This window comes from Choloepus didactylus, chromosome 13 (genome assembly GCF_015220235.1).
Source record: "Choloepus didactylus isolate mChoDid1 chromosome 13, mChoDid1.pri, whole genome shotgun sequence".
Taxonomy (NCBI): domain Eukaryota; kingdom Metazoa; phylum Chordata; class Mammalia; order Pilosa; family Megalonychidae; genus Choloepus; species Choloepus didactylus.
In genome coordinates this window covers 73,430,909-73,453,703 of record NC_051319.1, presented here as the reverse complement: position 1 = coordinate 73,453,703, position 22,795 = coordinate 73,430,909, and the positions used below count along the sequence as shown (strand labels likewise).

Here is a 22,795-nt window from a genome sequence, read left to right as displayed (position 1 = left end):
TGCATACCACAGCCTCGCCCACCAAAGCAGGAGGTAGGTTCCAAGGGACTGAGCAGGACTAGGCCCTGCTGCAAAGCCCCACCTTCCCTCCAGTGTGGCAACTGTTGTTGGGGCTAAGACTCCCAACTAGGTCTCCTTTTGTCCACCCACCCCTGACCCAGCCTCAGCTATGGACCATTCTGAGCACTGACCACATATCCTGCCAAATGGACAGAAGGGCCAGTGGGAGGCACAGTGAAGTCAACCAGAGATTGAGCAGCAAGGTCAGCTGGAGGCCACACAGCAAGGACAGTCACAGATGGGGAAGGGAAGACAGTCAGAGCTGGGACAGAGAAAGCAGCAAGTTGGGATGTGGGCCAGCCAGTGAGATTAGACAGGGAGGTTGGACAGAGGCTGGATGGCTGAGGCCCTGGAGGCCAATGAGAGGAGGACAGGCAGGTATCAGGCTGGAGAAGGGAGGCTGAGCTGGGATCCATCCAGGCCTGCAGTGACCCTCGACTTTGAAAGTGGCAGTGCCTCTGGCCCCTTGGCTCTGCTCCTTGGAGCTGGGGCTGCATGAAGTCACTTAACTCCAGGACCGTACTGGTGACTGGAGAACTTCATTGTTAATGGTGGCAGCACCTTCCAGCAGGTGGGATGGATGTGGTCCTCTCAAATCACTCTTACTCAGCCCCTACCCTCTCACAGGCCACCTCCTCCCAGCCTGGCTCTGCCCGGGGTGGCAGAGAGAAAGAGAGGGTGGGCCTTCCCTGGCCATTGGGCTGGTGGGGAATTGGGGCACATGCATCCCTGACCTCCTTGGCACAGACCAGACAGCCGGGAAGGCTGTGCCCTGTGAAGCCCCCTTTCCCAGATCTGGATTGAAATGTCCTTTCTCTTCCTCCTCCTCTGCTCCTCTTCTCCTCTCAGCCGAGACTCCATGGTCTCTTACAGAGACGTGCTGGCATCTTGGCTTCAAGGGTATCCTGCGTCCCACCTAGTAGCAGGGAGACCTGAGGAGGGAGGCAGCAGTGGGCGGTCTCTGGAGCTGGAGAGGCTGACCAGGCCTTTTTCCCTTGGCTTGTGGGAGATCTGTGGAGCATCCACCAACACTCCTGTCAATTCACAGTCAGTTCCCAAGTGGTTTTGTCCTAGACTTCCTCTCAGGCTAAATGATCATTAAATGTGTGTTTGAGACCTTGCTGTGTCTCTGTCCCCCTGTTAAAGGGAGGCTGTGTAGAATCCATGCTCTATGGGATACAAGATTTGTATTGTGATTAACGGACAGCTCATAAGCCTGGGACATCTAAAAGAGCAGCGCTTCTGGTCTCTGAAAGTGTGAAAAAGATGGGAGTCTGACCTTATCACGGTGCCTCTGTGGAAGATGGAGTCCAAGCCCCGGAGTGTCTCAGTTGCTAGCAATCTGCACTGGGCTCTGGGTCACCACGAACTCCCCCTCCAGTGGGGCATCTGTGGCCGCGCCATGGTGGCTGGTGGTGGTGGGAGCATGTGGCCTCCATTCTTAAAAGAAGTCCTCTCCGTGCACTGCACAAAGTTAAAAAGTGTCTACTGTCACTTCTCCAATGAGAATTGCTGAAGTTCCCTCAAACAAAAAGGAAAGTTCCCTCCTACCCAAACATTACTTTTTTGAAAAGGACAGAACCAACAGAGACCATTTCTTGGTCCCACCCACCCTGACCTTGCACAGTGCTTTCTTCAGCAGCCACGGAAGTCCTCAGTCCCCTCCAGAAAGTGGCAGAGTCAGTGAGAATCCCAGTGATGGGCGCTCTTGGGTCAGCGCTAGCAATGCCCAACGGCCGTCTCTGGCCAGCCGGGTCTCATTTTGCTTTGGTCTGAAAGAGATTTTTGTTTTATGGTGAGAACAGCCCCAGCCTGGCCAGGCGCGGGAGCCAATGCCAGGAATACAGACCCTTTCATGTGACAGGCCCTCAGAGTGGACCGATACAGGCCAGCCAGCAGCAGGCCCTCCCCTGTGCTCTCCTCGCCTCCATTTGCATAGTCCCCATTCATCCTGGCCTTGAAAAGGAGGCCTGAGTTCTCAGTGCTCCTTGTCCAGCAGAGGGCCGGGCTTCTCTCCTGCCTGGCATTAACCGTGTGGACACCGCAGGCTCTCGCAGGCCAACACGGGGCCTTGGCAACTCGAGGGCAGCAAGAGGCGGCAGCTGCCATGCATCCCTGACCTCCAGAGCACAGCCTCCACTGAACTGGGGGAGATTCAGGTTTGTTTCTTCTTGTAGCATTCAAAAGAGAAATTTGATCAGAGTGTAGAGTAGCCACAAAATGAAACCATTTATCAAATTTGCCTGGTAATTTACCTTTAACCAAAGGCAAAACTCTCTTTGCTCTTCTCATTGTCTAATCTACAAAGAACAATCATACCTGGAACGATGGGTAAAGGAACCATGTAGGTCCCTGGCTGCAGCAGCAGACCCTTTGACAGGAATCTAGGGCACGGCTTGCTTAAGGCCCTTGCTCATCCCCCAAACCCAGGTACCAGGTCATGTTAGCTGGTGGGTGCCATTAGCCTGTGGACTGAGAGCTTTTAAGGCCTGTTGCATATATATGGTACCAACCACAGTCTTTTCCCTTCTGTACCTACATGCCATCCTCCCAGCCTCAGCTTCCTGCCCCAGTCTTCATGGCGGCCAGTCCTGTGCCTCCTTCCTACCACAGGTATGAGACTCCTGTGAGGTGCCCCAACTGCTTCATGTTCTTCCTGTGACTTGCCAGCCCACTTCTGTGGCTGCCGTAGCCTGATTCTCCTCTGCTTCTCCACCCTGCCTCTGATCCTCTCCTTACTTCCCCTCCCTGACTGAGCATGCATCTCAGGTTGTGTCATTTGGGCATCCCTCCCTGAGCAGGGTGTCCCCAGGAGACCAGCTGAGCTCCTAAGTGAACAAGTAGGGAAACATATCCCTCTCCTGCTCCCCCCACCTTAGTGAGCCCCAGCCATAACTAGCAGGCCCCTCACCACCTCAAGGAGCTTTGCCTCTGGCTGGAGGAGGCATAGCCTGTTCCTCCTGTACCCTGGCCACCTGCAGTTGGGCTCTGAGGACATGGCCCTGCCAGGCACAGCCCATATGCCCTCTACTGAAGTTGAACCTGTAGGATTTGCAGTGTGCCCTTCAACCAGTTTGGGCCAGGGATGGAAATGGATCACTAGTCCTGAGACCAGGACCCCGGCAGCCCTACCATGGACAAGGCTGGAAGGGAGAGGATCATGTTGTGTGCACAGGATTTGGCTCCCTGTGCAGTGGGCCTGGCCAGGGGGTGAGTGCCCCTCTGCCTATATGGTAATCATGGCCCTCGCCAGTATCCCCAGGGCTCTGCCTGCCTCAGCCCTTGGTGTGGAAGGAAGGAGGGTGAGGCCTGGGCTCCTCCACACTCATCAGTCCTGGTCATTGTACCCTTTACATATTTCCAGAGGGACAGCTGCCACGGTGTTAGCCTCTCCTGGTCCATTCTTCTCTGAGAAATTATTACTGCCTGGTTCTTGGTGAGGACAACCTTTATCAGAGCTTGTGAAAGACACTGTGTTTCTGTTTGCTCCTCTGTTCTCAAGGCTATTCATATTCTTAAGTTCCTGAAAGCGTTGTTTGAGCCTGGCTTCCTGGTGTGATCGTCAGCAATGGGGGCCCATGTTCCCTGACCAGGGCCTGGGGCGAGTGAGATCCTCGAGGGGTGCTGGCCTGAAGGTGAGGGGGCAGATGGGCAGTGAACTGTGAGAGGGAGGCAAGTTCACAGGGAGTTTGGGGTAGTCGGGACAGGCGGTTCTACGAAGTGGTCAGTCACAGCCACCCTTAGTTAGACCTTTCCACGCTTGAAAGTTTTAATTGAACCTTCAGAGCTACAGTCGGGCTCCTTGTGGAGGCTCGGCGTTTGAGACCCTTGGCCTCATCTCTGTCCTGGTCATCTTTAGCTCTGTGAATCTGATGAAAATCCAAGAGGAAGATGGAGAGAAAACCCTTCTCTCACCTCAGAGGCAAGCTTGAATCCCTGTGCAATGGGCGGCTGCCAGGCCAGTGTGTGCCGCTGCATTTGCGTCATACACAGGTATGACAGTGAGGCTTGTGCTTTCCTTCACCTAGGCCACACACTTCCTGGGGCAGAGCTGCCTCCGTGGCCCCATGGCCCCGTGCCCTGCATGGCATCCCAGCAGCCGGGGCCTTTGTTGTGGCCGCTGGGTTTCCTGCCCCGGAAGCCACCTTGAGAAGCCTTAAAGGAAGCCTTCGTATTATTTAAAGACATCTCTGAAGATGTCTGGAGAAAGATGGGGGTCCTGTCAAGAAGGAAGGGGAGGGGGATTTGTGGAAAGAAGGGCAGGCCCTCAGGCCAGTGGCAGGAGTGGTTGTCCCATTTTAAAGCTTCCAGGGGTAGATTGGGGGAGGCTGGGACTGAGGCCAGAACAGGCTGGTGCCAAGTTCCAGGAGAGGGCTGCTGAGGCAGGAAACTCTCCCCACGGCCCACCTCAGGTGGTGGGGTGAGCAGTGGAAGCCCTATCAGCCCCAGAGAAGGTGTTACAAGGCCCATGGGCTCTGGAGTTGCCAGGCAGGTTGTGCAAACAGCTCTCAGGAAAGTCAAGAGGGAGCTCAGAGCATTGGGCCATGGCCCGGGACAGTCTCACTTCAGGGGTGGTGGGTTGGGTCTGAGTGGTCAGTGGCCCAGTCAGGCCAGCCCCAGAAGTACCTGAAAGTACCAAGTATCAATAGGACCTGGAGGGGTGGGAGGTGGGTCCTGGGGTCTGGACGTGCTTCTCATTCACTGGCAGCTGTCTCTATGTGCCTACCGTGTGTCCAGCCAGCCCCAGAAGTAGGAGTGGAAAAGGCCATACCTGCCCCTCACCCCCACCCCTCAACCTTGGGAGACAGACCTAGCAGAAATAAATCCCTGGGAATCCCTGGCCCTCAGTGTGCGAATCTGCTTGCAGACTGCGGGAGTTCAGAGCTCAGCTTTAGTTCCAATGGGAGAGGGTGTGGCATCCCTGGGCATGCCAGGAAGCAGTGTCTCTTAGGGCACTGAGTGCTGCCCTGGGGTCTAGTAGGAAAGAGAAGCTGATATCCTCCACCTTTTGACCTTGCCCTTTGGCCCAGGGTATCTCCATCCCCCAGAGCATCCCCAAGCAGCTGTCTTATCTGGGACTGTGCCGGTTTCCTTCCTCTCTCAGAGAGGACTGGTTGTGACCTTGTGGGGAGAGGAGGCAGCTCCTGGGAGAGGCTGGGAGGCAGAGTCTCCCGGGTGGATGGTGCAGGCTCCTCTTAGTACCAAAGATCTGACATCCCTACGCCCACTCCCCACTTCTTCCCATTACCCCCACCACTCAGGCTGGCTGCAGGTCCTCAGCCTGTGGCTGTGGCCTTGGACCCTGATCAGTGTCACAGATGGATATGTAAGGAGGCTTTGTCCTTTAGCAACCTATCTGGCAAACTCCTCCAGGACTGAAAGGGTTGGGGGAGAGGCAGAGGGGTGTGAGCTGAGGCTCTGTGCGACCTGGCAGAGTGAGTGTTAAGGCTAGGTTGCTTGGCTCTGCACTATCTGAGCCAGCTCCGCCCTGTGTGCAGATGGGGGGGCCAGCGGGGACCTTGAGGGGCCAGCAGCTCCTCACAGAGCTGCTCTGTGCCCTAGTCCCTACCAGACCTGCTTCCCCGGGCTCAAGGGAATCTCCACCACCACTGCTACCGCCTCCACAACCACCAGGCTCCTCAGAGCAAGCGGCTGTTGCTATCAGCTGTCCCCAGGAGGGCAGACTTGGGGCATAGCCTTCACCACTTTTGTGCTTTGATCAAGATGTGTTAACCTCTCTCTGAGCCCCAGGCCCTATAAAGGGAGGCTGGCTCTAGTGGGATCAGCTCAGCCACCTCCCCAGTGCCAGGAGCCCGCTGGAAAGGTAGGGTGTGATTGCATCTATTTTTGCAAGTTTTCTTTCAGCCCTCTTGACTGGCAGACAGGCAGAATAACTGCTTGAGCTAACTACTAGTTACTGAGTGTTTCCCTTACAAGTGCCTGACACTGCATTCTATGTCCACGAGCTTGTTTGAGATGAGGCCCAGAGGGGTGAAGTGATTTGGCCAAGATCACACAGCTCTCAAGAGTCTGAGTCAGGATTCGAACCCAGGTCAGTCCAGCACTGGAACTCCCCTTCGGGCTCTTTTCTTTGCTGGTTTGCTATGGATTTTGAGCCTTGGGAAAGGTTGTGATTTTCTTTTTGGAGCACTTCATGGGGGGGTTAGGAGGTTCTCTGATGATCGGATGGTTTGGCTTGCATTTCCGCACCATTTCTGGAGGCCTCAGATGTTGGTTCAGAGGCCCAGAACCCCACTGTGAGTGCCCACCCTCTCCCAGGCTAGTGCAGAGGAAATCTGAGGTTATTCTAAGGGGAGGGAAGAATCGGAGGCTCATGGAGGATCTCAGTGACAGCAGGATGCGTTTGGACTTTTGTCCTAAGGCAGGAGGGAGTCAGATGGAGTTTTTGAGCAGTGACGTGTCTTTGTCATACCTGTGTATCAAAAATAAGTTTGGTATTTATATCTAACCCTGTGGAATCAGGGATTAGAGCAAGGAGATCTAGGAGGAGGGTGGTGTGGGCATCTGGGCTACACTTGGTGGTGGCTGAACCTGGCCAGGGGCTGTGGAGGTGGAGAGGAGTGGTCAGGTTTGAGAGATTTTTAGGAGGTTGCCCTGTGAGAGACATCTAGCTAGATCGTGGAGGTCCAGAGGGCTGTGGTTAGGAAGCTGGACTGGCAGAAGTTTCTTGGAGCTTAGCCATGGGCCCAGGTCCATTTCCCCAAGGGTTGTGCTGTGGGGCTTCCCGCCACCTTGGAGCCAACATGTGCCTGCCAGGGCCACCCCCTCCCTCCCTTTCTCTCTCATCCTGGATTGAAAGAGCTATGGTTCTCATCACCTACCCTCCATGTGCCCTGCATTGGCAGAGGCCATGGTGAGGTGAAGGGAAGCCCAGTCCCCCAACCTGTGCCACCACTTGGTATTCTGATATTTTGAATGAGTCTGTACCCAAGGAGAAGAGGGCAGAGGATGTGCTGGGAGGAGAGGAGGCTAGTTCCTGCTAAGGGTTGGGTCTCCTGCCAGGTGAGTATTTACAAATACTCACAGCTACTCACCTAGCAACACTAGCATTGCAGAGTCCCTTGTGTGCCCCTCTACCCCCTTCCCCCTGCTGCAACCAGGAGAACCTCCTGGGGCATGGAAGGAGGCAGTCATGGCCAGGACCCCAGGGACCACCAAGCCCCACCCCAGTCTGACAAAGAAGGGATGGAGGTCAGAAGAAGTAAGACTTCCAGGCCTAGGCTATGCCCTGCCCCATGCCAAGGGCTGGATGGCTTGACCGGCTCTGAGGCCTGTATCCTCAGAGTACCCAGTCTTGCAGCTCTGCCCTGCAACAGCTCTGGGTCTGAAGGGAATCTCAGAGTAAATGTGATTTACTGGCTGTCTGAGAATGTTGATGAGCCTGGGAGAATGAGACCCTCTGGGTGCTGCCCAGCCAGGTGGGGGTGGGGAGGGGGACAGGCCCAGCCTCAGGGCAGGAAGAGCTGCACCTACTTTGGAAGCCTCCTTAGGGGTGGGCACCAAAGGAGGAGTGTGATGAGAATCAGGCAGCCAAACCCTTTCCCACTGCCCTCCATCACCCCATGAGGGTGGGCTTCATGGAGGAGGAGGGCCCAGCCATGAGAAGATGGTGAGTTCTTGACATGAGGCCAAAAGGGAGCCCACCCAGTGTGTGCATGGCGGAGAGCAGCTGACTCACCTGACTGACTGATCCCCTCTTCCAGGCTCTGCTGGTCAGAGCTGCTGCCTAACCCCAGAACCTGGGCCTGGGCTTGTCTGAGCAGGTCAGGACTGGTTTGTAGGTGTGTGGACCTAGTGTTGGCAGGGGGTGAGGTGGCCGTACAACACAAGGGAATGGGTTTGAGTCCTGGCCCCACCACTCCCTTATTGTGTACCTGTAAATGACAAGTGATGTCTTCAGTGGAGCCTCCATGTTCCCACTGGCAATGAGCATGTGCAGCTGTTATGAGGATTACAGTGTGTAAGCAAAGGCTTCCCAGGCATCAGGACTTCAGGCAATTTAGACAAGTCCTGTCCTTCCCTCTACTGAGAACTGTGATGCTTTGGTTGCTACTGAAAGCTGGACACATCTGAGAGGCCAGCCTCACAGACTTGTGGCATTGACACTTGCACAAGATTACTTGTTTCAAGTCTTTATTTCCTGAATAGAATACTCAGTTCCCTAAGTGCCTCATGCTATCTCTCAACTCCAACCATTGTACATTTGGTTCCCTTTGCCTGAGACACCTTTTCCTTTTTATTTTTCAGTCTCAGCATTGATACTGATTATTGCTTCCTGCTGGGGGCCTTCCCTGACTCCCCTTCACTGAGCTGGGCACCTCACTGCACAGACACTGCCCACTGCCTCATACATCTCCCCACGGAATGGAGAGCAGCCCCACTCTGGCTTGTCCCAGTGCCCAACATTTGGCTAGGATGGATGGATGGATGGACAAATGGATGGATGGACAGGTGGATGGATGGAAGGACAAATGGATGGATGGACAGATGGCTTGGCTGTACTGGGTTGTGCCCCATGAAAACCCCAGTATTGCGCTAAATGCCACAAATGCCTGCTTTCTGCTGCAGTGTAGGGTCTGTGAGCAGGGAGCAGGGAGTGGTAGGAGTGAAGGTTCCTGGGTTCTCCCTCAACCTTTTGGGACCATAAGCTGAATCCTCAGGGGCTGGGCAGGGGTTTCTTGGGCCTTGTCTTCTTTGCCCTTTGTCACTTCAGCCCTTTAAAGGAGGCATCGATCAGTTCAGAGCCCACACATAGAGCTGGTAGGTGTGTCTAGATTTTCCACTATGTGGTGAGTCATTTATCTGCTAGGACTGGCTGTGAGTTGGTCTCTCCATCTGCAGCTAGGAAAGTAAATGTTCCAGTGAGGCCAGCAGGCTGCCTGCCCAGAGTTCTCCCCAGAACAATTTTCCTTGGTAAATTCACTGTGGTCAGTAGCTGGGCCTCTCCTTTGCTGATGCAGAACTTTAATTTTGTCGATATACTGAGTGTGTTGTTCCCATGGGATGGCCTCATAACTGACCAAACTCAAGTGGGCTGCTGGGAAAACTGTATTTCCAGTTCAGTAACTCAATGAGAATTATGCTCTGGCTGACTGGGGGCACATTTTCACTGCTCTCAGGTTGCTCCCAGAACCTACAGGTGGCCCATGAGAGTCCTGAGGTCTCAGACAACCTATTGTGCCATCTAGATAGAACATAACCCCTTTGGCAGACCCACTGCCTCTGCACAGTTTGGACCCACCTGGGCCAGGCCCGCCTGTGGCCCCTTTTCCGATGCCTAGACTGAGCAGCCCCTTGGCCTTAGCCAACTCTTTGGTCCTGGCATGCCTCTAACTCTGCCAGGTGCAGCGTGACAAGCTGTACATGCTTGAGTGGTACTATCCCCATTTATAAGATGGTGAGGTGTCCGGCGCTCTCTCCGCCCCGCCTCGAGTCCTCGGTCGGCCGGCGATGGGGACCAGAGAGATAAGGGGAGAGAGGGTGCGGACAACGTCTTACCCGGAGCACTTGTGATCACTCAGGACTCGCGGTGGTAAAGCAGATAAACTTTTAATGGGACTAGGCAATCATCATCTTTACAGGTTCCACCCGGGGCGAGACACCTCGGGGGAGAACAACCTCGATGCGGCCGTCAGGTACGGCTCCTTGTGGGCTGTCTCCCCGAGCTTTGCCCGGGAACTTTCTTATAAACCTTGCGTGTATCCAATGGGCTAACGCCACGCACACAAGCATGATTGGTGAATACAGCGGGTGGTTACATACATCAGAAGCCGGAAGCAGGATGTGGGCGCCATCTTGGCACCACTCGATGGGCGGGGGGACTTTGGAGCAGGTTTACAGCGCATGCGCTATGCCCGTCCCGGGAGACGGCTCTCCACATCTCCCCCTTTATTATTTATATCGACCCAGTGTCCCCAGTGATGAGTGTGCTCCCGTGAACCCAGATGGCTCACAATTTGTTCCGGTGCTTTGGGGAGTCTGGACTAGGTCTCAGCCATTTAGCGGCGGAGCCTCTAGCACCGACCAGAATGCTCACCTCATATGGAGACAGGAGAGTCCGTGAGCTGGAAACAACATGACTCTCCCTGCAGTGCTTTGCCTTGCAACTGGGGGACAAAGGCGGGGGCAGGGATAGCATTAGCCAGAGTCGGAGGCGTCACTAGGCGTCCCTATGCATTGGCTAGAGTCAAGTCTGGCCACAACTATGACTCTGCCTTAGGGACCTACCTGAGACAAAAATTATGACTGCTGGCGTCGCCCGTTATACCCGGGACATAGCTGCGCGCTTAGCTACAAACCTCGCTCCCGAGTGCCCCGCCCGAGGCGGCCAGGATGGGGTATGGCCATCAGAATGGTCGCTGTTGGGGGTATCAAAGGTGGAGGACATAGCCATCATAATGGTAACACGGTACTGCCGCGCTTGAAACAGGCGTTCTAGCAAAGATTTAACAATGACTAATCCCACCAATGGTCCCACCATCAAGAGAATCCAATTAGTCAAATTGGGCCAAGAGAACCAAGAGGTGACTTGGTCCCACAGATTTTTTACAGTCTCGCCCAGTGTGGAAAGGTCGAAACTAACAGGCTTCAATTCCCTAATGTTCTCAAGTCCCTGAAGGCCGGAGGCTTGGTCCAATGGCCCAGGCCGTATATTCGTTGGCGTTTCTGACAGCTGCTCCCCGGCCTCCCCAGGTGATGCCACGGTTCCCACCAGTCTTTCCGGAACCCACACTGGTTGACGTCCTGGTTCCTGGGGAAAAACACAAACAGAGCCTCCGGCCCAGCCGAGCACCGGGTCAGGGCCTTTCCACTGTGACGTGGAGGGAGCGATATGGCCCTTAACAGTCTCCCATATAAGGACTAGAATCGGGTCCAAACAGACACCCGTTTGGCGCGCTCGGTCTATATCACGACCAAGTTTCATCCAAGAGGGCAGATTAAGGCTGCCAGAACAAGGAAACCAGGGGGCAAAAGTGGCCACATCATCAAGAAATCGCTGGAGAGAACTTCTCTTAACTGAGATACCCCGCTGCTTCAAAAGGGTCTTTAAGGGGGTTAATAGGGGTGAGCTTTCAGACTGCCCCATGCTTGCAGTCGGCACTATCTCTTAATCACTCGGAGAGCTCTTCCGAGTCCCCGGGGCTACCTGAACGCCCACGGGCCCTAGTCCTCATATGGAAAGGGGGTGCTTACCTTCTCGCGGTGATCAGTCGCGGAGGTCAAACCACGGATCCCGGGAGCACGTCTCCGTCGGGTCGAGGGGAACGCAAATGAGGTTGCGGGTTCGAAGAGTCCCCGTACGGGCCACCACTTGTCCGGCGCTCTCTCCGCCCCGCCTCGAGTCCTCGGTCGGCCGGCGATGGGGACCAGAGAGATAAGGGGAGAGAGGGTGCGGACAACGTCTTACCCGGAGCACTTGTGATCACTCAGGACTCGCGGTGGTAAAGCAGATAAACTTTTAATGGGACTAGGCAATCATCATCTTTACAGGTTCCACCCGGGGCGAGACACCTCGGGGGAGAACAACCTCGATGCGGCCGTCAGGTACGGCTCCTTGTGGGCTGTCTCCCCGAGCTTTGCCCGGGAACTTTCTTATAAACCTTGCGTGTATCCAATGGGCTAACGCCACGCACACAAGCATGATTGGTGAATACAGCGGGTGGTTACATACATCAGAAGCCGGAAGCAGGATGTGGGCGCCATCTTGGCACCACTCGATGGGCGGGGGGACTTTGGAGCAGGTTTACAGCGCATGCGCTATGCCCGTCCCGGGAGACGGCTCTCCACAGTGAGGCAGAGGTTCAGAGAGGTGGGGTATGCCCAACCTTGCACAGCTTTTAAGTAAAGGAGAAGAGATTTGAACCAAGGAGCTTTACCCTCTGTTCACAATGACTTTGCACATCACTGACCTCATCTCCTATTTGGTGATGTTACATTTGTTGGCAGTTCAGCATCTCTCTCCTCCTTCAAGGGTCAAGCAGTTGCTGCTTGGCTTATATCCCATGGCTGCAGAGTGGCCACTGTTGTGTTTTTCTTTGTTTTCCAAGATGGAAAACCACAGCCATGCTTCCAAAGGCTGAGGACCTGTGGGAAGGGCCTGTGCATAATGCACGGCAAACCGGATCCCACCCAGCCCTCCCTGGGCTGGCACTTCTAACTCCTTTACTTAAAAGCTGTGCAAGGTTGGGCATACCCCACCTCTCTGAACCTCTGCCTCACCATCTTATAAATGGGGATAGTACCACTCAAGCATGTACAGCTTGTCACGCTGCACCTGGCAGAGTTAGAGGCATGCCGGGACTAAAGAGTTGGCTAAGGCCAGGGCAGTAACCCTGAGGAGGAATCTAGAACCTGGCCACCCTCACTGCCAGCTGGTGCCTTCCTCAGTGCCGGACAAGGTGCTCATTGTTGAGCCCCCCTGGCCTTAGGTCTATCCTGCTGACTCTTATGAGATTGTGCAAAATGCTATGACCTCAGCCACACCAGAGTGGCAGAGTACCCAGGCCCTGGGGACCGGGGGGTATAACCTCACAAATCTGTCAGAGCATGCCCTGGGCCCTGGGAGATATGGAGACAGCCTCCAGCCATGGCCCAGAACCTGAACGTATGGGTCTCATGAATCTGGGACCGATGTCTGACTGCTAGGTGTGACTGCTAAAAGCTCTGGCCTGTTCCTGGTAAGGGCCCTTCCACAGCTTCCTGGCTGTGTTGTTGCACCCCAGCTAGCCCATGGCCTGTCTACAGTATGTTTGGCCTGGGCCAAGGTCACTGTCACCTGTGATCCAGGGCAGGTGGGAAGACAGGCCCAGGACCCCATCCCTAGCCCACATGCTGAGGTCTCCTCCTTCACAGTGTCCTCCTCATTTCCTACAGAGTTCATCCTCTCAATTCTGGAGAAGATGCAGACACAGGAGATCCTGAGGATGCTGCGGCTGCCCGAGCTGGGTGACTTGGGCCAGTTTTTCCGCAGCCTCTCAGCCACCACCCTCGTTAGTATGGGTGCCCTGGCCGCCATCCTTGCCTACTGGTTCACTCATCGGCCAAAGGCCTTGCAACCACCGTGCGACCTCCTGATGCAGTCAGAGGAAGTGGAGGTGAGCAGAGAGGGAGCCAGTGGGTTGTGGAAAGTAGTAGGAAGAGGATAGGCATATTGGTGGCAGAAGCTAAGATCCCATCCATTGTGTCTTATTTGACCTCAAACGGCTCAGATGTTTTTGGTCTTCCCTGGGAGCCAGCCAAGCTCTGCAGTGGCCTTGGGCAGGATTTCCTACCAGATGCTCCTTCTGCCTCTCCCAGGACTGCCCATCGGCAGAGCCCAATCCGGGCCTTGCGGTGGGCCTCTGGTTTGCCTGATTGCTGGGTGGGGGGCCTTAACCCATTGTTACCTCAGTAGGAAGCCTAAGCAAGTTCTCAAGGTGCTGCCAGATGAATTCCCTCCCAAACTCTCCCTGTGCCCAGCCCTGGCCTGTGCTGGGACCCAGACCTGAACCACCTCAGGCCCTGCCCTCCCAGAGAACCCAGACTCCCGGGTAGAGGAGCCACGGAGGAGGAGAAGGTGTAGTGGCCCAGCCAGGAGAAGGGTATTTTGGGCAAAGTCTAGAAGGGCTGGCGGGATGTGTTTCTTTATTAAGCTTATGGAATTTGCTTTTTTTTAAAAAAAAAATTTTATTTTGGAATTCTTTCAAATGTATAGGACAGTTGCAAAAATAATATGAACCCCGTACAGAGAACTTCAATATATACCCTCACCACCCCCAGATACCCAGATCCACTAATTTTAACATTTTGTCACTTCTGTCATAGCATTTTTGTTTTTTAGAGAAGTTGTAGATTTATGAAAAATCATGCAGAAAATACCGAGTTTCCATATACCCACCACCACACACACAGTTTTCTCTATTATTAACCCTTTGCATGAGTGTGATATCTTTGGTACAATTGATGAATGGCTATTAGTATAATTGTACTATTAATACAGTCCATAGTTTACATTAGGGTTCACTGTTTCTGTTGTACAGTCCCATGGCTGTTGATTTTTTAATTTTTCTTTTTAGTAACATATATAAAACCTAAAATTTCCAATTTTAACCACATTTGAATATGTCAGTGGTGTTAATTACATTCACAATATTACTACCATCACCATCATCCATTACCAAAACTTTTCCATCACCCAAATGGAACTGACTCTATGAATCTGCATATTCTAATAATTTCATATCAGTAAGCCCATACAATATATGTTCTTTTGTGTCTGGCTTATTTCATGCAACATGATGTCTTCAAGGTTCATCTATGTTGTCACATCTATCAGAACTTCATTCCTTTCTATGGCTGAATAATATTCCACTGTACATTTTTACCACAATTTGTTTATCTATTCATCAGTTAATGGAAACTTGGGTTGTTTCCATGTTTTGACAATTGTGAACACTGTCACTAGGAACATTGGTGGAAATATCTTTTTGAGTCCCTGCTTTCAATTATTTTGAGTATGTATTCCTAGAAGTGTGGTTGCCAGGTCATGTGGTAATTCCATACTTAACTTTCTGAGGACCCCCAAACTGTTTTCCACTGTTCTCCACCATGTCACAATTGCACTAACAATGAATGAGTGTTCCTATTTCTCCACATCCTCTCCAACACTTATTTTCTCCTTTTTTTAAGTAGTAACCATTCTAGTGGGTGTGAAATGGTATCTCATTGTGGTTTTGATTTGCATTTTCCCAATGACTAATGATTGTGAGCATGTTTTCATGTGCTTGTTGGCCATTTGTATATCTTCTTCAGAAAAATTCTATTCAAGACTTTTGCCCACTTTTTAATTGGGTTGTTTGCTTTTTGTTGTTGAGTTATAAGATTTCTTTACATATCCTGGATATTAAACCCTTGTCAGGTATGTGGTTTCCAAATATTTTCTCCCATTCTGTAGTTTGTCCTTTTACTTTAATGATGAAGTCCTTTGATGCAAAGTTTTTAATTTTTTTATGTCAATACTTTGTTATTGATTATATGTTAAAATAATATTTTTGATAATCAGATTAAATAATACATACATAAATATATAACATATTATTAACATTAACATGGCTGCTAGAGAATTTTTTAACTTTTTATGTTGTAAAATGTATGTATAGAAAAGTGGTACCTTTCAAAGTATGATTTAACAAGTAGTTATAGAGCAAGTTTCCAAGAATGTTATGAGTTACAGTTTCACCATTTCAGTTATTTCTCTCTAGCTGTTCTAATACCCTAGAGACTAAAATATATGTATGTGTGTGTCTGTGTGTGTGTGTATGTCTGTGTATCAATATGTATATGGATTCTGTATTTGTAATCCTTTGTTAAATCCTGTCTTGTCTGTTGCTACTCCTCCCTCTCATTTGATCACTGTCTCAATCTTCAGGGCTATCTGGGCAGTGACCACCCTAACATACTGAAAAGGTGTGTCAACATTATGAGGAAGGAGTTGCATCTGTTTGATGTTCTTGAAGAGGCTGTTGCCTCTGGGTTTTGGGACTTATCTGGCATAGGAACACTCTGGAGGATTTAAGTTTCTGAAAAATAAACTTAGTGAGTGAAACTTTTATAGAGTCTCAGATAGGGACCTATGTATTCTTTAGGATTTTTGAGACTACTATTGATTTGGGCTTGGCATACCATGGCCATCTGGGATATCTAGCTGAAGCTTGCATAAGAGTAACCTCCAGACAGTCTCTCAACTCTATTTGAAATCTCTTAGCCACTGAAAACTTATTTTGTTACCGTTCTTGTCTGCCTTTTGGTCAAGAAGCCATTCTTAATTCATTGATGCCTAGGCAAAAGTTTTTTATTTTGATGAAGTTCCATTTGTCTATTTTTTTTGTTGCTCATGCTTTGGTTATAAAGTCTAACAAACCATTGCCTAACACTAGGTCCTAAAAATGCTTCCCTATGATTTATTTGAGGAGTTTTATAGTTTGGATTCTTATATTTAGGTCTTTGATCCATTTTGAGTTAATTTTTGTATATGGTATGAGGTAGGGGTCCACCTTCATTTTTTTGCATATAGATATCAAATTTTCCCAGCACCATTTGTTGAAGAGACTTTTCTTCACCAATTTGGTAGGCTTGGCACTCCTGAGAAAAATCAGTTGGCCATAGATGTGAGGGTTTATTTCTGAACTCTCAATTCAATTCCATTGCTCTATATCTCTGTCCTTGTGCCGGTACCATGCTCTGTTGATCACTGAGCTTTAAAATCAGGAAGTGTGAGTCTCCAACTTCGTCCTTCTTTTTCAAGATGGCTTTGGCTATTTGGGGCCCCAGACCCTTCCATATACATTTGACAATTAGATTTTCCATTTCTCAAAAGAATGCTGTTGGAATTTTGATTGGGATTGCATTGAATCTGTAAATTGCTTTGGGTAGAATTGACATCTTAACAATATTTAGTCTTCCAATACATAAACATGGAATATCTGTACATTTATTTAGGTCTTCTCTGATTTCTTTTAGCATTGTTTTGTATTTTCCTGTGTATAATTCCTTTATACACTTGGTTAAATTTATTCCTAGATATTTGATTCTTTTAGGTTTTATTGATTTTTTCTCTTAATTTCCTCTTCAGATTGTTCATTACTGGTGTACAAAAACACTATTGCTTTTGGGATGTTGATCTTGTATCCTGCCACTTGGCTGAATTTGTTTGTTATTTCTAGTAATTTTGTTGTGGATTTTTCAGGATTTCTATATATATAGGATCATGTTATCTGTAAATAGTGAAAGTATAACTTCTTCCTTTCCAATTTGGATGCTTTTTATTTCTTTTTCTTGCCTCATAGCTCTGGCTGGAACTTCCAGGACAATGTTGAATAACAGTGGTGACAGTGGGAATCCTTGTCATTTTCCTGATCTTAGAGGGAAAGTTATCAGTCTTTTAACATTGAATCTGATGTTAGATATGGGCTTTTCATATATGTCCTTTATCATGTTAAGGAAATTTACTTCTATTCCTAATTTTCTATGTGTTTTTATGAAGAATGGGTGCTGGATTTTGTCAAATACCTTTTCTGCATTAACTGAGATAGCGTGTAGTTTTTTTCCTTCATTCTGTTAACTGTGGTGTTTTAAATAAATTGATTTTCTTCAGTTGAAACATCCTTGCATGCTCGAGATAAATCCCAGTTGATCATGGTGTATAATTCTAATAAGTGCTGTTGGATTCAGTTTACTAGTATTTTGTTGATGTTTTTTAACCTAAATTCATAAGGTAAATTGATTGATAATTTTCATTTCTCATTGTGTCTTTATCTGGCTCTGGTCTGAGGGTGATGTTAGTCTCATAGAATGAGTTAGGGAGTGTTCCCTCCTCTTCAAATTTTTGTAAGAGTTTGAGCAAGATTGGTGTTAATTCTTCTTGGAAAGTTTGGTAGAATTCTCCAGTGAAGCCATCTGGTTTGGGGCTTTTCTTTGTTGCGAGGTTTTTAATTACTAATTCAATCACTTTGCTTGTTATTGGCCTGTTGAGATTTTCTATTTCTTCTTGAGTCAATGTTTGTATATTTCTAGGAATTTGTCCTTTCATCTAGGTTTTATAATTTGTTGGTGTGCAGTTGTTCATAATATCTTCTTATAATGCTTTTCATTTGTGAGGTCAGTAGTAATTGCCCCTGTATTAGTTAGGGTTCTCTAGGGAAACAGAACCAACAGAAGATATCTGTAAATATAAGATTTTATAAAAGTGTCTTACACAACTATGGGGATGCATGAGTCCAAATTCCGTAGGGCAGGATGCATGGTCCAAATTCCATAGGGCAGTATGCACAAGTCCAAATTCCATAGGGTAGACAGTGAGGGGCAACTCTGATGCAGCTCTTCTATGAACTCCCCCGGAGAGGCTGGCTGGTTGAAGAAGTGAAAGTTCTCTCTATTCTCCCTTAAAGTCTTCAACTGATTGGGTTAAATCCAGCTGATCGAATTCTCTCCTTGCTGAAGACACTCCCTTCTTGACATAATCAGCCATGGATGCAATCAATTGACTGATGATTTAATAAACCAACCTTCTGGTTTATTAGCCAGACACCTGGGCACCATTACCTGCCCAAGCTGGCACATGAACTTAACCATGACAGCTCTCCTTTCATTTTTTATTTTGGTTAGTGTGTCCTCTCTCTTTTTAACTTTGTCAGTGTAGCTAAAGGTTTGTGCATTTTATTGATCTTTTCAAAGAACCAACTTTGGGTTTTGTTGGTTCTCTCTATTGTTCTTTTTTTAAAAATTATTCTTTATTTCATTTATCTTCCCCTATAATCTTTGTTATTCCCTTCCTTCTGCTCACTTTGGGTTTGGTTTGCTTTTCTTTTTCTAGATCCTCCTATTGTGAGGTTGGATGCTTGATTTGAGAACTTTCTTCTTTTATAATGTAAGCATTTTTTGGAGTTATTAATTTACCTCTCAGCACTGCATTTGCTGTATCCCATAACTTCTGTTGTGTTGTATTTTCATTTTCACTTGCCTCAGTGTATTTCCTAATTTCCCTGTGATTTCTTTTTTGATACATTGTTGTTTAAGAGTACATTATTTAACTTCTAAGTATTTGTGAATTTTCCATTTGTCCCTCTGTTATTGATCTAACTTCATTCCATTGTGTTTGGAGGAGTACATTGTATGATTTCAATGTTTTTAAGTTTATTGCTACTTGTTTTGTAATCTGACATGTGGTAAAGCCTGAAGAATGATCCACATGCACTAGAGAGGAATGCATTTTCTGTTGCTCTTTGGTGAAGAGTCTAGATGTCTGTTAGGTCTAGTTGGTTTATTGTATTGTTCAAGTCCTCTATTTCCTTTTGATCTCTGTCTGGATGTTCTGTCTATTATAGTGGTACATTAAAAGTCTCCTACTGTTAATGTAGAACCATCAATTTGTCCCTTCAAATCTGTCAATATTTTCATCATTATTTGGGTGCTCTGCCATTAGATGCATTTATATTTATAATTGTTGTGTCTTCTTGTAGAATTGATGCTTTTATCAGTAAGTAGTGACCTTCTTTGTCCCTCATAACACTTTTTGAATTAAAGTACATTTTCCTCTGATATTACTTCAGCCACCCAGCTCTACTTTGGTTACTATTTGCATGGTATTTATTTCCATCCATTCACTTTCAACCAACTTGTGTCTTTGAATTTAAGGTAAGTCTCTTATAAACAGCATATGGTTGCATCATGCTTTTTTATCCGTTCTACCAATCTCTGCCTTTTGACTTGAGAGTTTAATCTATTTGTATTTCAGGTAACTACTAATAATGCAAGACCTTCCTTTGCCATTTTATTGTTTGCTTTTTGTAAGTTTTAGGCCTTTTTTGACTCTCAATTCTTCTGTTAAGGCCTACTTCCTGATTTATTTGAATTTTCGTATTGTACTACAGTATTTTGCATCCCTTCTCATTTCTTTCTGGATATTTTTTTTCATGTATTTTCTTTTTGGTTACCATGGGGCTTAAAATGAACATCCTAAATCAGTAACAATCATGTTTTATATGGTACCGACTTAACATCAATAGCATACACATATGCCATTCCTATATCCCTCCATCCCCCTCAACTTTTGTTGTACTTCTTACAAATTATATCTTTATATGTTGTATGTCCAAAACCATAGATTTAACATTACTTTTTATGCCTTTTCATTTTAGAACCTGGAAGTAAAAAATGGAATTAAATACCAAAATTACAATTGTGCTGGCATTTGTAATTACCTGTGTGGTTACCTTCACTGGAGTTCTTTGTTTTCTTAATGCAACTTTGTTCCACTGTCTAGTGTCCTTTCCTTTCAGTCTGAAGGACTGCCTTTAGTAGTGCTTGCAGGGTAGGTCTAATGATGGAAAACTCCTTCAATTTTTGTTTATCTGAGAATGTCTTAATCACTCCTTCTTCAAAGACAGTTTTGTCAGATATAAAATTCTTTGTTGGCAGTTGTTTTCTTTCAGCACTGTAAATATTTCACCCTACTGCCATATTACCTCTATGGTTTTCTGATACAAAATCAGCAGTTAATCTTATTGGGACTCCCTTGTAAATGACATGTTGCTTTTCTCTTGCAGCTTGCAGAACTCTCTCCTTATCTTTGGCATTCGACAATTTGACTACTATGTTTCTGGGCTGTTTGGGATTTGTTGGGATTCTTGAATTGCCACTCATGTCTTTCATTAAATTTGATAGTTTTTCTGCCTTTATTTCTTTGCATATTCCCTCTGCTCCTTTCTCCCTTTCTTCTCCTGGGACTCCCATAATGCATATACTGGTATGCTTGATGGTGTCCCACAGATCTTTTAGGCTCTGTTTGCTTTTTTTCATTCTTTTTCTCTTTCTGCTCCTCACTCTGAATCATTTCAGTTTTCTTGTATTTGAGATAACAGGTTCTTTCTTTTGCCAGCTGCAATCTGCTGTTGAAATCCTCTGGGGAATTTTTCATTTCCATTATTTTGGTCTCAATTCCAGTATTTCTGTTGGTTCCTTTTTAAAATTTCTATCTCTTTATTGAGATTCTCATATTGTTCCTTCATTGTGTTCCTGACAGTTGATTCTCTGCATTTTCCTTTAACATCTTGAGCATATTGAAGATCATTTTTTAAGAGTCTTTGTCCTATATAATCCAAATGCTGGTCTTCTTCATTGATGGTTTCTGGATTTTTATCTTGTTCCTTTGGATGGGCTATCATTTTCTGTTTCTTTGTTAGTCTTGTAATCTATTGTTGCACACTGTATATTTTAATATTTTAATGTGATTTCTCTGGGATTTAGTCCCTGGTCTCTTTGTTCTTTAAGTTAGTATCTAACCAATGATATGACAACCAATGATATGACAGAGATTGCCTAGAGAGTCAGGAACTAACAAAACAAACCAACACAAAAAACAGACTTCTTACATTCTTTGCCCTAGACCACTTTGACTTAATTGTTTCTTTCACTGCTTTAGCTATCATCAAGCTGCTTATGCCTACAGGGCAAGTTCTGGGAGGGTAGGCTGAGACATGTTTCCTATTTCAGCCTTTTAGATATCCACCCAATTTGCAACCACATGCAGGCACCCATATATGTGCATAAGGGTTTCTCTGCTCCCTCTGAAACATGGCCAGGGACCACAATGGTAGCCCAGGCTGACTCCACACTGTGCTGGTGAGGGGATGTGGAGGGGCCAGTACACGTGCCGGGAGGTTTTCCTACCATTGTTAAAACTGCATTTTCTTGATTTAGCAATTGCCCATTTACTGCTACCTTTTAACTGTTTTCCAGAGTTTTGAAGAAGATGGCTCTGCCAGTTTTTATTGCTAAGTGTTCAAAGATTCTGTGGGGGAATAGCATCCTGGAGCATCTTATGCCATGATCTTGGTCAACGAGAATCCTCGTCATATCTATCTGCCTGCCTGCCTGTCTGTCTATCTATCTATCATTTATCTATCTTTCTCTATCTCCTCTCTCTCCTTCTCTCCATTTTCTGACCATTTGTGAGCAGGAAGCACTTACAATACTCCTTGAACATCTGACACTTCCATGTGAATTTCCCACTAACAAAGAGTTACCTATGTAATCAACTTAAGTGCACTTAACAAGTTCAAAACATTTAACATTGACATAAAGCTTACATTCTATATTCCAGTTTTTTCTTATGTCCCTATAATGTCTTTTTGAAACTTTTCTCCTCCCTTGTTAGATCCTTTCTAATATCATGTATCACCTTTAATTGTGAATATCTCTTCAATTTCTCTTTCTTTCTTTTAATTGTGAAACATGTGTACAACACAAATCTTCCCATTTCAACACCTTCCAAGCATACATTCAATGGGATTAATCACATTAACAATGTTGTAGTACCCTCACCACCAACCATCACTAGAACTTTCCTTTCACCCAAACAGAAACCCTGTATTCATTTTGCATTAACTCCACATTGCCCCTGCCCCCCACCCCTGGTAACCTGTACTCTATTTTCTGTCTCTATGAGTTTGCATATTCTCTAATATTTTCTTCGTAGTTACTATGGGGCTTAGATTCAACATCCTAAATCTATAACAATCTTGTTTGCTTTCATACCAACTTAACTTCAATAGCATACATAAGCAATGTTGCTATACTCCTCTGTTCCCCCACCTTTATGTAATTCTTGTCACAAATTACCTATTTATATATTATGAGTCCAAAACCATTGATTTATCATTACATTTTGTGCATTTGTCTTTTAGATCATGTAGGAACGAAAATGTGGAGTTACAAATCAAAAATACAATAGTACTGGTATTTGTATTTACCCACGTCCTTACCTTTACTGGAGGTCTTTATTTTCTCATGCAGTTGCAGTAAATTGTCAAATGTCCTTTCCTTTCAACCTGTAGAGCCCCCTTTAGTGTTTCATATAGGGCCAGTCAAGTGGTGACAAAGTCCCTCAGCTCTTATTTATCTGTGACTGTCTTAATCCCACCCTCATTTTTGAAAAGACAATTTTACTGGATGTAGAATTCTTGGTTGGTAATTTTTTTGCTTTCAGCACTTTGAATATACCTTTCCACCGCCTTCTTGCCTCCACGATATCTGATGGGAAATTGGTAATTAATCTTACTGAGGCTCCCTTGTATCTGACACATTGCTTTGCTCTTGCAGTTTTCAGAATTCCCTCTTTATCTTTGAAATTCAACAGTTGTCCACAATATGGTTTGGTGTAGTTCTATTTGGGTTTATC

At 47.2% G+C, this 22,795-nt stretch overlaps 1 protein-coding gene across 5 annotated transcripts in view; it reads left to right on the top strand.

Moving 5' to 3' along the window:
* The window catches only part of ACSL6 (acyl-CoA synthetase long chain family member 6), a 72,566-nt gene that overhangs the window by 6,365 nt on the left and 43,406 nt on the right, over window positions 1-22,795 (top strand). For 3 of the 5 annotated variants that reach the window (XM_037801624.1, XM_037801629.1, XM_037801626.1), the window contains exon 2: window positions 12,955-13,175. In XM_037801624.1, the coding sequence (XP_037657552.1) occupies window positions 12,955-13,175 (221 nt within the window). Of the gene's footprint in view, window positions 1-5,630; window positions 5,885-6,009; window positions 6,113-12,954; window positions 13,176-22,795 lie in introns of those variants that run through there. The other 2 variants (XM_037801627.1, XM_037801628.1) reach the window with 2 other exon arrangements.